The sequence below is a fragment of the Solea solea genome, chromosome 7 (assembly GCF_958295425.1).
Source record: "Solea solea chromosome 7, fSolSol10.1, whole genome shotgun sequence".
Classification (NCBI taxonomy): Eukaryota; Metazoa; Chordata; class Actinopteri; order Pleuronectiformes; family Soleidae; genus Solea; species Solea solea.
Genome location: NC_081140.1, coordinates 16,665,400 through 16,679,937, shown reverse-complemented (window position 1 = coordinate 16,679,937; position 14,538 = coordinate 16,665,400). Strand labels below are relative to the sequence as shown.

Sequence of the window (14,538 nt, the reverse complement as noted above, 5' to 3'; positions counted from 1 at the left end):
GCAGAATATGTGTTTTTAAATGAAGAGTAGAGTGGATGTTGCCTTACACATGTTTAAGTTTCAAATATGTGTACATTAGAGCCTACAGCTGTTCCAAACCGCTTTCAAATTCTAGTTTCAAAGTCATGTTATAACGACTTCCTATCAGCTTCCAATGACAACCAGTGGTGCTGATCTGTGGTCTGTGAGCCTGTTTTCCAGCTGCATATTGTGAAACAGGCTCACACACCACAGATCACCAGTGGTGCTGATCTGTGGTCTATGAGCCTGTTTTCCAGCTGCGTATACTTTCTCACAATGATGATGATCCGCATTACAGATTCCCTCAGACAATGTAGGAATGTAAGAAAAAGATAAGGTAAAAATCAGGCTACAAAAATAAAGCACATTCTTCCATTTAAACTTTAATTTTCTGTCCATTTGAATCATTTTTCTCCTCCGACCTGCAACCTTGATCGTCCAACTGGAAAATGGACAGAGTAATAGGTGATAGTAGGCAGATAGTAAACCAGCTGTCACGTGTCTGATAATGAGACGTGTAAGGGTGCCAGGAACCTCAGTGTTTACTTCACTTCACTGTAGCTCTGTGTTGCAGCAAAAGACTTTTCCATGAAGACAGAATCAAACTTTCTCATCTGGGACAGTGGTTTTGGGACAGAATTGAGTGCAGCAAACAGTTTGCCAGACTATTTTCAAATATTAAAATAGTGGTGCAGAACTGTGTATAGATCAGAAGACTGAAGTAGGATAAACACATTTTAGAGTTTTCCTTTTGCTATGTGGAGTGCAGTTCTGCGATTTAAGTCCTACAAGTCTTTTGTAAAGGATTTTGTGACTTTATCATGTTTGTTCTGTCAACTCCAAGGCATCTAATTATTTAGTTAAATATCAATTAAAACCACCATGGAACTGGGTTGTGGAAATATCACATTACTCACTTTCTTGTTGTAAATGAGGTGACGCTAAACTCTTTCAAGTCTCAGAGGAAATCTCATTAACATGGAAGGGACTATGGAAAAACCTGTCAATGGTTTTCCTAACTTAACCCCTACGTTTCCTTACTTGTCTGCAACTGAGTCAATATTTGTGTGTGTGTAATGTTGGCCATAAAATGAGGTGTTATAAGCCAGGATAAAGTTTCCACTTTGACTGTACACTGTAGATAAATTCACAAATCCCACACTTTCTCTGGAGACTGTATCACCATTGTTGATGTTGAGGCAAAATATCAAATAAATAATCGCGCCAGGTAAACAGTTGATAAACATGTCACTTCCTACTTTCCAAGCCAACGCTCAAACATAATACAAAGCTAAACATACAAGGGGCTGGATACAATCCTTTTCACCTGGTGGCCTGCGCTTGATGAATTACGTCATTTGATCAGCATTCATATCAAGGCAAGTCGAGATACCAAAACATGTGTTGTGTATAAAATGATTGTTATCTAAGCCTTTGAACTTTTCTCACAGTGAACTCCTTGATTTTTATGAATACTTTTTATTTTTATTTGAGGGTGTTAACTGGTGGGATTGTCCTAACTTTATCATGCTAAATAATTTAAAAATGATAAAGAAACATCAAATCTCAGTGGTTAGGTTGTATAGTGCAGTATTTATATGGCCCTTATAGAAAGACTACATAGATGATACATATCTGCAAAAACTGCACATTAAGATCTTTCTTTTTCAAACTTCACTTGATGTTTTAGTGCTTCGAATTCAAAATTTTCATCTCTTTACCCATTTACTTTCATGACCTTGTACCCAAATACAAATGGGAAAAGAAGAAAATGGTAAGAATGTTTACCAGCCATGGCAAGAAACAGATATTGCACTTGGGACTGACATCCTATGACGTGACAGAGCCACATATGTTGGCCCTAAAATGCAACCTCTTCTTGTCCCTGTCATATACTGTGGCTCTGTCCAATGTAAACCCACTGATGGTGCATTTAGATACTCAGAGCAGAGCAGCGGTAAAATAAAAGTCAGAGAATGGGGTTAGGGTTAAAAGGACTGCGGTTGAGATTAGAATAAATATTCAGGCTAGGTTTAGTGGATATTCACACAGACAGACGTTTAGTTTATTAATATTATCAGCATTTCCATGACCAATAATATTGTATAGTAATTTATTTTCCTTGTCAGTGACGGGGCCCGTTACATCTCTGGTGCCCCGTGTGTCTGTAAGACAGAACGGCAGTATGTGACGCTCTTTAATTGACCACAGGCTGCCAAAAAGGGACCCAAACGTGGATATTCTTACATGTAGAGTATATAATTGCCCCAACACTTGTCCTATGATAGGGTTGGAGTTGTAGGTTAGGGTTTGGCATGAAAACATTTCAGTTACATGTCAGTGTCTCACATATTTCACCCTTATTTCCAAGTTACTGATGACTGGTTGCATTCATGGCTTACTGACACCCCTGTCAGTAAGTAGTCTGCCATGAGTGAGTCTTGATACTGCCAGGATTCCTGTGAATGCATGCCATGTACAGATCATCATCATCCTCGCAATGCGCTGACAGCAACTCTCTGCTCAATCAACAGCAGTACAGAGTTCACTTCACAGCCCGTCACTCTATTTAACAGGCAGTGGAAACAACAAGAGTTTAGATGACGACAACTCGACTTGCTTTCGTTAAGTTGATTTTTACAGAACTGAAGAAGCTTCTCGGATAACAAACATCTTCAAACATCATCAAATGAAACATCTTCAGCTTGACTAAAACAAGTCCACTCGCCTGTATCTAAAGTCTTGAAATACAACGACACTTCACAGATCACCAATAAAAGTCACGACATTGTAATAAATGTTCAAATTTTTATTTTTGTCCATAATTTTTTGAAATCATCATTCAACTCCGGGCAAACATTTGACTAGTGTCAACTGTCCAATGAAAAAGGACCCTGTTGACTCTCTTGAGGTCCGTACGTCAATCTTGTCCTTTCTACGCATTCCAGCACATTCCCAAAACCTGGCGGAGTTCACGAGAAGCGTCAGTTCATGATGATGATGACGATAATAATGGCAATCATGAATAAATCTTCAGATTTATAGGGGTAGTTCAGGTCACTTGGCAGAGATCATTGTGTGCCTTATTGGGATGCACAGTCACAGTGAACTTGATGCACTCTGTACAAAAAAAAAATAAAAATTGGTACAGTAGCATAATGTGATTCTAAGCAAAAGGAAAAGTGGAGAAAAAGCCCACTCCCTCTCGCCTCGTTCACAGTGCCGAGACAGGAAATCCTCCTTTTGATTGTGAACTGAAGGAGCAAAGTTAAGAACAATCACTCCACCTCTGTCGTGTCTTGCCTGCACCTAAAGTCACTGCCACAGAGGCAGCGCTGTGTGGGCACAGTGACAGAATCACAGAAACAGAGACACATATTTCTTGCATTGGCTTTGATAATCAAATACTGAACCCTGAACATTGTTCATTCTTATTCGAGCCTGCAGGACTTGGACATTTCTTTGGTTGTAAGTATAACAAAACTCAAGAAATCTGTTCGGTTATAACTCTGTCCAGCTCCGGCTCACAGACTCGTAGAGAAAAACAATAGATTGTTTTACGGTGGCTTTGGAAAAATAAAAACAGAGATGTGTTGCAGATGACAATTTTTAGTCCAGAAAATAGTTCAAACCGCTCAAACAAAAAGAGAAAACAGTTTATTCCCCCAATTCCAGTCAGATTTGCAGAGCAGTCTTGAATAGGTTTATATGACAATGTTGTCTTTATTAACTTGAACAAAAACAAATTCAGCTTATATCAACACTTGAGAAATTCTGCAGAGTGGACTTAATATAATTTGGTCGATTTTCAGAATGTTTTTACCAAAGTGAAGTCATGCCTGTTGCACTTCACTGGTTTCCCTCAATGACTGGCACATGCTGCTCATTGTCATAACCTCAGCTTTGCAATACACATAATATTAATGTTATTATGGCTCAAACCCAATAAATGTGTCACAACTTGTTGGTGAAAAGGCTAAAGCGGCCCTTTAACTAGATCGAATAGTAATACAATGTAATGTTCTTCCCTAATGGCCGCCCTCAGTGGACAGAACTCAAAGTGCCGTGTTCACACACTTTTTACTAATAAACACATGAATGCATCTGACATGTGGTTTGAATTAATTTGCCTCCCAACACATGTAAGAGCCATTAAACATAATCATTGTGGTTCTCCAGCCTCGATCTCTCCATTTTACTGATACAAACCAGGTTTTGCCCTCCAAAAAATATAACTGCAATTTTTGCCTTAGATCACCGCTCCCATTGGAATTGGTTGTTAGTCGTCCCAGAACAACTGCAGTCTTTTTTTGTCGCCCCCTTCCTTTTATATCTGTTATTCCTTGCACACATGAGGCCACCGTGTCTGGGCTCGAGAACGACCATCTCAGGAGTTACTTTGGAGTGCACCCAGAGGGGGATGTAGGTGTCCACAGTGCTACAGCAGCTTTCTGACAGAGGATTTCCAAATGTAATACCTCATCAGAATGGAAACAGTTGGAATTGTGTGCTAATGAAGCCAACAATGTGCTATTTTCTTTTTTTTTTGGTGTCATTCTGGCTCTGGTTGGAGTTGCTGTGTTTACATTACATTATGAACCCCATCACTGCTCTGACCTGATCTAGGGCGCGAGTACAGATTTCATTTGTGTTGTTCAGGTCACAGATGATTAATGCCGGGTCAGTGTTTTGAAATGGCGTCACAAATGTTGCCATAAAAACACTTATGGTTTAAAAGCATTTTGGCATGTGGATGGTGACCTTTTGCTTTTGCCATTGCGTCTTTCAGGTGTCTATGTGCCACCTGGTGCTGGGATCGGGCCAGGAGGAGCTGGAACAGGAACTGGATTCTTTCCAGGTAACAGAGCCTGCGATGACTGTCTGGACAGTTTGAATGAAAATAATCCAGAATGTAGCCACAACAAAGTCTGTTTATGATTAGCAGATGTATAACAGTCCAATTGCACTGCATACCAGAGGTTTTAATAAAACAAAACATGAGCATAAAAACACTTTGACTTAATGTGAATCTCAGGTTGAACTTAAAGTAAAGACACTTTACTAACATATTTTGACTTAATAGACTCTTACTCAAATGAAAAGTATAATTCCCACTTGTCTATTCATGTTTGTTTCTTATTGCCTGCAGTGCAACTTATGCTGCACTGTTACTGTTGTACTTGTACTTGCATTTTATCAACAATGACACAATGTAAAAATATTATCGAAACAAATGAACGTGCAGCTTATCTTGTTTCTTGTATTTACAACAGTATAACAGTTAGAAAATAGAACATAGATGGTGAACCACTCAAAATGTCTGCATGGAGCATGTGTAACAACTTGCATACAGTGCCTATAATACAGGTATATATAAAATGTCCTGAATGAAAAGCCACAAAATTGTTTATTATATCTGCACATGTGGGCACGTCTTTACTCAACGCTCATCAGCATTACTTTTTGTTTCACCAGGTGCTGCTGGAGGAGTCCCCGCAGGCTACAAACCAGCTAAAGCTGCAGGTGAATAAAAGAGTAAAAGACATTGGATGTATGATTTAATTTCTTATCATATGTACCACCACTGGCTTTGATGTTTTCATGTCTGTCAGATTGTGGGATCATTTGCATTTGGATTTGACTGATGTGGCGGAAAGTTGGTCTCATATATTAACAAGCTTTCACTGAGTTTAACTCATACAACATATAATTATGTGTAATGTTCAAGCATGTGTTGAACGTAATAGACCATGTAGGGCAAACACGGGTTGCAACATTACTCTGCATACGTGTTTGCCGTATTTTCTGGATGTGTTACTGACGTGTCCATCTGCTGGGGTCTGCCTCAATGTGTTCTTCTGAGAGAACTTAAGCCATGATTGAGGAATTTACATATAAGACATTTGAAATTCAGGTTGCACCCAACGGTTTTATGTTAAAATAAAATCAAGGAGAAACACATTGCTTTTTAAGGACAAATTAAACTCCCTGTCAACACTCAGTTTTGGTGTAGTCAGATCTGGGGGAAACACACACTGAGACTTCCTTGGCACACCACCACAAATGAGAATAGTTAAACTCAGGATATTGCTGCGGCAATAAACAATTTGTTCCAGGCCAACCGCTATTATTACAGCGGTTTATTGGAAGACATTACAAGTCTGAGGTTTGGAAATTAGGGGTCTGTTACGCATTTCTCCACTACAACCTGATGAACTATGATGCCGGTTAAAATTGACTATATATGACTGTATTATGATGGCTTTATTAAGTACAATCATCATTTTTTTATCCTCACTCTAGGAGGTTATGGAGGCGGTGGAGGCCAAGGTTTGGTTCCAGGTGGTTTGGTGCAAGGCGGTGTTGGTCCCGGTGGTTTGGGCATTGGAGGTATGAAGATTCAAAGTGTGTTAGTTAATGTTAATCAGTGCCTTTTGCCTGGAAGTCACACATTTAAACTGCATGCCATAAAACTACAATGTCCTCTTTGATTTGATTCTGTCAGGGAGACATGTCTAAATCCCCCATCTCCTTAATTGCTGTCTCAGCTTCACTGTGAATCGTGAACATTTAAAAACTGTATAACTGTAGCTTATGGCACGTTTAAATAACAGGAAAATCCTCACATACATCTTGTTTTCACCCAGCAGGACAAGGTGGAAAGGCCCCTAAACCAGGTAAGTTAGAACATTCATATACATGTTGAATACCGTTTATTTAAATAATGCATAAATGCATAAATTCTGTAAGACGTGCTGTGATAGAGGGAGACCTATTTCTCTTGTTTGGAAAACTCCTCACAGATATCAAAAAGGAAATGTATGAGTCAATGACTTCAGAGAAACAGGTTTTTGAGAGGTTGTCACCAAGTTTTTCTTATCACCCCCTCAAGTTGGTCAACACTGGCGCTGCATCTGTGTGGGGCGTCATTTGTCTGTGTGGGACTGTGCAAAGATTCCGCCACTCCTTCCCTCTCAGCTGTATTCAGGAGTGATGATTGGCAGAGTGCAAACAGCCATCAACGCCAGCCAAACAATGGTGCCAGAGCACTGATTAATGTTATTGTAACGTTAGAACCCTACAATATCTGGAAACCTCCTCTGACATTTACCACAGCCTTTCTCTCAGATATCTTACAGTAAATATTTTTCTTTTGCTGTGATTTAGTTAAGCACTGCATTAGTGCTTCAGCAATGTTTAGCCATCGTTTAATTTCCGTACATACTGCTGATACAATCTCAGCTTACCTCTATGTGTTTACAAAGATAAGGAACCAAGCAATTGTCTTATAGTCCCGATAAGTCAGGGAGCCTGTTACAGAGGGGGTCCCTCTGGACGGCCACACCCCTGCTGTCACACACAAGAGTTGCTGGGGAGCAATGTTTGCAAAAATGACCTAATTTCCAGTATTTTGTGGAAGTTGATGTTGGCTTGGATCAATAGAGTTTCACAAGGGGCATATTGTGTCAAGGTGTCACATTCCCGCACAAGAGCTGCATGGCATAAATTACATTAATGAGAAAAAGGGGAAGCAGCAAGCGTTAAAGGCAGCTTCATGTCCTTTTTTTGTACATTTGGGTGTAGGTGCTCCTTTCCACATTCCATTACAAACCTCTGTTGTACTGAGAAAATGAAAGCCTTTAACGCAGACTGCACAGCTGGGGTCAGCTAAGGTTTTACATATTTTTGAAATGAAGGGGGAGCTTTAAATTCACAGTAGGGTTGTAATATATTTTGCTACATGACTGTGACTATGTTCAGTAATCTCTTAATGTTCCGAAGTTTCCATCATCCGTGACTTTTCCTATCACTTTCCTTCTGAAGAAAAGTGCCAGAGGCGATCCAAATTTGGACTGGAGAACATTATTTTAAGTATGAATTGTTCATGACCACACAAATGTACACCTACAGTTCACCGGTATGTAACCCTCCCACATTGGCAGATTCACTGTGTAAAAAAAAAAAAAAAACTCCAGCACATAAAAAAGTAATTTCACCTTTTTCATTAACCACAAATGATGTATGGAGCAGGATTCTGTTGCTAAAATCTCTCCTCATACAAATGTCAAGCTGCCATTCATCCTTACATGGAAGCCAAGCAGTGACACTGCATCCCCAGATATGCACCTTGCCTGGCCAGTAATGAAGAACAGCAGCTGGCAATGTGAGTAGCGTGACTGGAGTGAATTGCAGCGTAGCTCATGCAAGACCTTGTAAATGTTACACTAATTGTGAGGCCTGTCAGCATCCAACATTGACAATGCACTAAAAACTGGAGAGAGCGGGGTTTCTTTTTATGAACAGCTGTTGGACAACATCTCCTTTCCTGTGTTCCCCCAAGCAAAGGTGGATTCAAGCCTCAGCTTTGTGATTTCTAAAAACTTGGCTCTCATTGTCTCGCCTCTTGTCACTTTTAGGCAAGTGTGAAGGGAGTTAACAAGAAACACAGGGCTCACTGTTTTCGCTGTTGGTGTAGCTTTGTTGTACCATTACAAAATGTCTAGTTTATGTAAAAAAAAATATGTCTGGATGGGATCTATTCAGTGCGTGTGCATGCTCAGCTTGCCAGTTGACCCTGCGTGAGCAAATTGAAGACAACATGCTGTCTGCTCTACCTTCCTCTCCCTGTCTGATGACTGACGAAGAGATGTTACACAATGCTGCGGTCATTTCAGAACAATGAAACATCAAAATCAGCCTGTCTGTAGGTAACTACATTTAGCACTTCCTCTTAAAGTCTTTTGTCTAGGACAGTGATTCCCAGATTATGGGCTGTGGCCCCCTGGTGGGACATGAAGCTGCTGCAGGTGGGCAATAACAAGTCAGTGAAAATAAACACATAAATAGGGGTTAACATTTTTGAAGTTCATTTTAAAATAATCAATAAATATTCACGATGAAGTAATCACAAGTAAGTAAACTGAGCCACAGGATTTCTAATGCATGCTATTCCTTTGAATACATCGTCACAAATGTTTATTTTTTATGAGACTAAAATGGGCCATGGCATTTTTACGTTCTGGAATGGCTGGTGTAGGGCTTCCCTTGAGAGGGCATTAACATCCAAACAATGCTCCTCTTAGATATCCTTCTTTCATTACTTGTGGTTGATGCAAATAAAAATAATCTAATCACATCAAGAAAGTCACAAAAAGTGACTCAGTAAAGTGACTTCACCATCAGCTTTGTGCCCTTGACTTTCAATTTATATTATCGCAGAGTAAAATAAGCTTATTACTCAACATAACATTATATACAGTAATACAACTCGATAGCGCCATCCATAGCTTCCAAAATACGTAGCATAATGACTGTAGGATTTATTTCAGGGCTGTTGTGTTGCATTAGTCTTAGACAATAACTGATATCTGAGTGGAACTAGTCCTCACTTCTTACCCTTCTTTAATTTTGGCTCAACATTTCCACCGAATACATATAACAATTTGAAGTAATTGAGAAATAACACAAAATAGTTCAGACTATTAGGTGAAAGATAACATCACGGTTGGACAAACACATATGATTTGAATGATGGATTGCACTGGTGACATGTCGACATGTCCGTGTGTGGATATAACAGGCCAGACTGCTGTAAAACTGAGCTTCTCGAAGCAGACATTACATATCTGGATCAGAGTGTTCATTGCCTGAACACTTAACTTTGTTTTGACATTGGAACTTAAAAGCTGTTGCAATCGGTTTCGCTCATATGCAGTGATTATCCACCCAGTCATTATGAAGCAAAGAAACTCTGGATCATTTGAAAGATTAGATCATGTGTAACGTTCTATGCAATCTGTACACCTGTTTCTTTTGGTTCATCTTCAAAGCCTCTGGTTTACATCAGGATATTTGTCTGAAGACAGACTAAGTGTGCGTGTCTGCTTCATGACAGGCAATGTCAAGTGGAAGAGTAGATATGAGTAGGACAGTGAGGGGACGGTATGAATGAGGAAGAATGGATAACTCAGGTGTCCAGTCTTTTACCACCGATACCCAGATCATTCATGCATGCCGCACACATGCTTAGAGAGTTCGCCAAAATAAAATAGACGGATAGATGGAGATGAAAGTGTGTAGCTAAAAGAAGATGAGCTTGGAGGAGGTTCCGTCTCGCACATGTTTTTCATTAGTGAAGCTTAGACCTGGAAGCATCTGCTTGTAAATGTGAGCGTACAATTGCAAATGTGAGCACATGCACACACAAACACACATATTTATATCTAGTCAGTTCTAAATTACACTCCTGACATAGGTTTTGGGGACATAAAGCATACATTTCAGCTCACAGAGACGCACACCATAAATTAAGTGATTGTTCTGCTTGGCCTCCTCACACCTATCCTTCTCTTCGCCCCTCAATCTGTCCTACACCAGATCTCCGAGCCAAGCTTTCATTAGCTAGGAACCTGAACTGTCTGCAGGGGAAACTTTTTTTTTATATCAGACACACACTGCTCCCACACTCGACACAGAGCCCACCCAATACACTCACAGTCATCAGAGCTTGTTCACTCTGGAAAAGCCTGTTTCCCTAACAATTTTTCTTGTGTGATCTCACCACATGTTGTTGTTAGTGTCTACAATAATCTCACTAATTCATCTTGGGAATATCATTCATATCGCAGTATATCAAGATAAGGGCTTTATTGGATTCTATTGGTGTTTAATTCATCATGCATGCCACACATTTTGCAATTGTGGTATTTCCCCCCACGTTGGATCAACACGTTCACGATGACTCAACAGCAGTTTCTCAGCCTTTCACCAGCCTGTTCTGTGCTTGCTCTTTAGCGAGCATGTTTCTGCCAGTGTGCTTCTTTTCCATGTTCACTGTGTTAGCTGATGGCGTACTCTCAACCTCTCCCCTGCTCTTTTTTTGCCAGCAGCTCTGAAGCATTGGCCCACTGTCCATCTGGCAGCGCAGTCAGACTGGTGTTTATGTAGTGACGGAGACCTTTCTTGCTGTTATTTCCTGGAGAGTCCACAAAGACAAGATAAGCAGTTGAACGACCTTGCTGCCGTCACTGGTAGAACTGGATTAAACGTAGATGACATAAAGCTGTTGAAGTGATGTTTTCTGAACAAGTAGGAGCAACAACAGTTTAATTTAGTGCAGAACATTGGTATAGGTCGTACATTTTGTCTACAGCAAGACACAACACAAGGGCTAGAATACACATACTGTAGAAATGGGATGGCAATGATAGAAATGTTCCAGATGTACAGAGGTGAATTACTTCATTTAGAAACTGAGATGTGTAAAGGGTGGAATAAATTAAAATGAGTGCTTTGATCTTACTTAAAATGACATACTGTATAAGTAGTATTATTTGGGTAGATAGCCTTAAAGTATAGTTTTAAATAGTCACTGCAAAACGTGTCCTTAATTATTCTTGTCTCAAAGGTCCTGTGTGTAACATTTACGAGGGCTCATTGACAGATTGAACATAATACCCATAAATTAGTGTATAATCGCCTTTCATATAACTTTTTTGCAAACAAGGAATAACAACATCATCTCAGTTCCCTGCACTTTGGAAAGGGAGGGATGAGCAGAGGAGTCCTCTGTTTGTTATAATCTGCAGTCTCTCCATTAAAGGTCACAAATCTACTTTTATCCAGAGATGATTTTCCAGAACTTATCTAGTCCTAGTGCTGGGTGAAATTGACTTTTGAAGATTTCAGCTTTGGGGTCAGAACAAGGGCCTTTCTGTTTGCATGTTCTCCCCGTGTGTGCATGTTCTCCGGTTTCCTCCCACAGTCCAAAAACATGCACATTTGGAGATTAGGAAAATTGGATGCTCTAAATTGACCGAGATTGTGAGAGTGAATGGTTGTTTGTTTCTATGTGGTGTACCCTGCCTTTCACCCTATATCAGTTGGGATTGTCACCGGCGCCGCCCGCAACCCTCATGTTGAGGATAAAGCAGTAGAAGATGAGTGAGTGAGATTTCAGCTTTAGCCCAGTAGGCCATATAGATATCCTGGTGTGTTCATCCATAAATCAGTACCGCTGCAAAGGCCTACAGACCACACTGATACTGTGATGCACATTTGATAAATGGCATTTCTAGTGTAACAGACACATTTCGTCTCTTGTAACTGTTTTCCTCTGTATGCCATCCCATATGTTTCTCATAGTGAAATGCTTCACATGGCTGTGCAATGATGACCGTCTTTTGTTGAAGCCGACTCCGTGAATCTAACGTCACTGTTTCAATTTGCATGTTCTGACTTGAGCCAACCTGTCGAACGCTAGCCTCTCTTCTCAACCCTGAGTTGTCAGAACAGTGGAAAAGCAGTTAGATGCATATGTGGACCATCTGGGAGAGGACATACTCTTGGCCAACTTTACATACCATAGCTACAGTACAGACTGTGTTTGTTAACTGGTTTTCTCACCTTTGTGCAATTGCACTTCTCTAGACATGGAACATGCTTATCACAAAAGAGCTGCTGGTTCCTTTGGTCAGTGTGTCCTGCTGTGCTCTCTAATACTTGCCGAGTGTTTCTGCTTTTTCTGTTTGTCTTTAGCGAACATGTTCTAAGTGAAGGTGCCAAGCTCAAATGGGTGATGGAATGAGATCTGGTTTAGGGATACTCCTCAGACATATTCAGGGTCTCTGTGTTGGCAGACCAACTGTGACATTCCTGTACAAGTGGATAAAAGCGTAGAAAAAGCAGAGCCTCTCGACTCCCACACAAGCACGTGAAAGGGTGAAATGTTTGGTCGACTTGAAATCTCATAGCATAGCGTGTTCTGCTCTGTATGACTTGTTGCATAAACAATGACATCACAAACCACAACACGATGAATTACTTATCACAGTTTGAATTAAGGAACAGCAGCAACAGTCTTGACATAGGTGTATTTGAAATAAGCCATGAGTCTGTGGAGGTGTGAGACACACAAGGACTCGGGCTGGTGAGGTCAGACAGCTGCAGGCGTCACTGGGCATGGCAGTAATGGTGTCATTTTACAGTTGCCATTAATTTGGAGCCTTTTTTTTTTTAGGAATTGCTCAATGCCTCAATGACATTATGTATTTGTTATGAGGCCCAAGTGGGTGTGTTGGTGAGGGTCGAAAGTTAGTAAGGTGCTTCATCGATGTAAGTACTCACCACATAGCATAGAAACAGAGCATTCACTTCCTGTCATTGTATGAAGCAACTGTTTCCAATCAGTTACAAATAATAAGCCTGAAACAACAATAAATAACTGCACATCAGAGTTTTTCAAGTCCGGTTTTACTTCATGACTGCATCTTAGGGACCTAACAGTTGTGCACTTGTGGTCATCTGGCAAAGAGCAAGACTCAGGGCTTTGGGACCTCTCAGTGATTGTGTCCATGACTCCATGGAAGAGGAAAGCGAAAACAATAAAAGGCTTGCAGCAAGCGTCTGGTGGCTCACACCAGCATGCAAGAGAGAGTTTGTGTACAGCGTTGCAACTGGGCGAATGTGTAAATTAGTCCAACATGCGACTTGTCACAAGGAGTTTGGGGAGGTCACAAGAGGAAGGGGGACAGAAAACAAGGGAAGCTCCAGTGTGACCATTTATCTCGTACACACACAAATGGGAAGACTGCAGCATCTCACATCATTCTGCTTTCATCTAGCTCTCCTGCGTCACATCTTAAGAATGCAATCTATTCAGGAACTTGGAAGTGGATCACTGTGCTAATTTGATACTGATAAAAATCTGGTGTCATGACAGTGCAGGACATAATGATAGGCTTAGCTTTCAAAGTGAAAATGTATGTGGGACCACGGCCGAGGAGCAGTATCATCCCGTCAATCACAGTTAACATGAAGATCCTCCAGGGACTCTAAGAGCCCCTGGAGGATTACCATCATGTTAAAAAATCACGTTGAAAAAAATTACAGCATATGTATTGCCAAAGCATGCGTCTTTGCTTTTTTGCAGACAGCCTTAACTCCTCTCACATCATTGTGGTTTTTCTGTGTTACTATAGTTGAACCAAAAACATAATCCTCTGAGACCCTCCTGTCTCAGAGGACCAGTATCACACTCTGATGACACTTTTAAAGAAACAAGTGGAATTTAATTGTCCATTTAATTGACCATTTGTTTGATTAAATATCAGCTAAAACAATAGAGGTCCTGATCAGCTCAGCTTTAAAAAAAAATAATATTGTCACTCTAGGTATAAGAAGTAAGATGTCCCGTCTAAAGTTAATAGAGAAAGCAGAAAAGACAGAAGAACAGACTGCTGCTGTGAGGCTGCAGGTATCGCTGAACTGTCCCAGAAAAAGCCCCGCTTCATTTCACAGCTGAGCTACATGAAGAACCTGCTCACTAAAGCAACATGTGGTGAGATTTAGAGTGGTGCTGATCTCCAATCTGTTAAAAAATGCCAAGATGGGCGCCAATCTGACACTCAAGATTTCGATCAGGACATCCCAGAGAATACAGTGACAAACATTTCACACACAGAAAAAAGATTCCTGGACATTCCAGAGTTCCAGCTCCAAAGTCTTCTTTCCAAGCGT

General features: G+C 40.5%; 1 protein-coding gene across 1 annotated transcript in view; it reads left to right on the top strand.

Annotated features, from left to right (window-relative positions):
- elna (elastin a) overlaps positions 1–14,538 on the top strand; it is a 35,576-nt gene that overhangs the window by 5,209 nt on the left and 15,829 nt on the right. The window contains exons 2-5 of the mRNA XM_058634472.1: positions 4,811–4,879; positions 5,497–5,544; positions 6,325–6,411; positions 6,669–6,698. Coding sequence (XP_058490455.1) covers positions 4,811–4,879; positions 5,497–5,544; positions 6,325–6,411; positions 6,669–6,698 — 234 coding nt within the window. The remainder of the gene's footprint in view (positions 1–4,810; positions 4,880–5,496; positions 5,545–6,324; positions 6,412–6,668; positions 6,699–14,538) is intronic.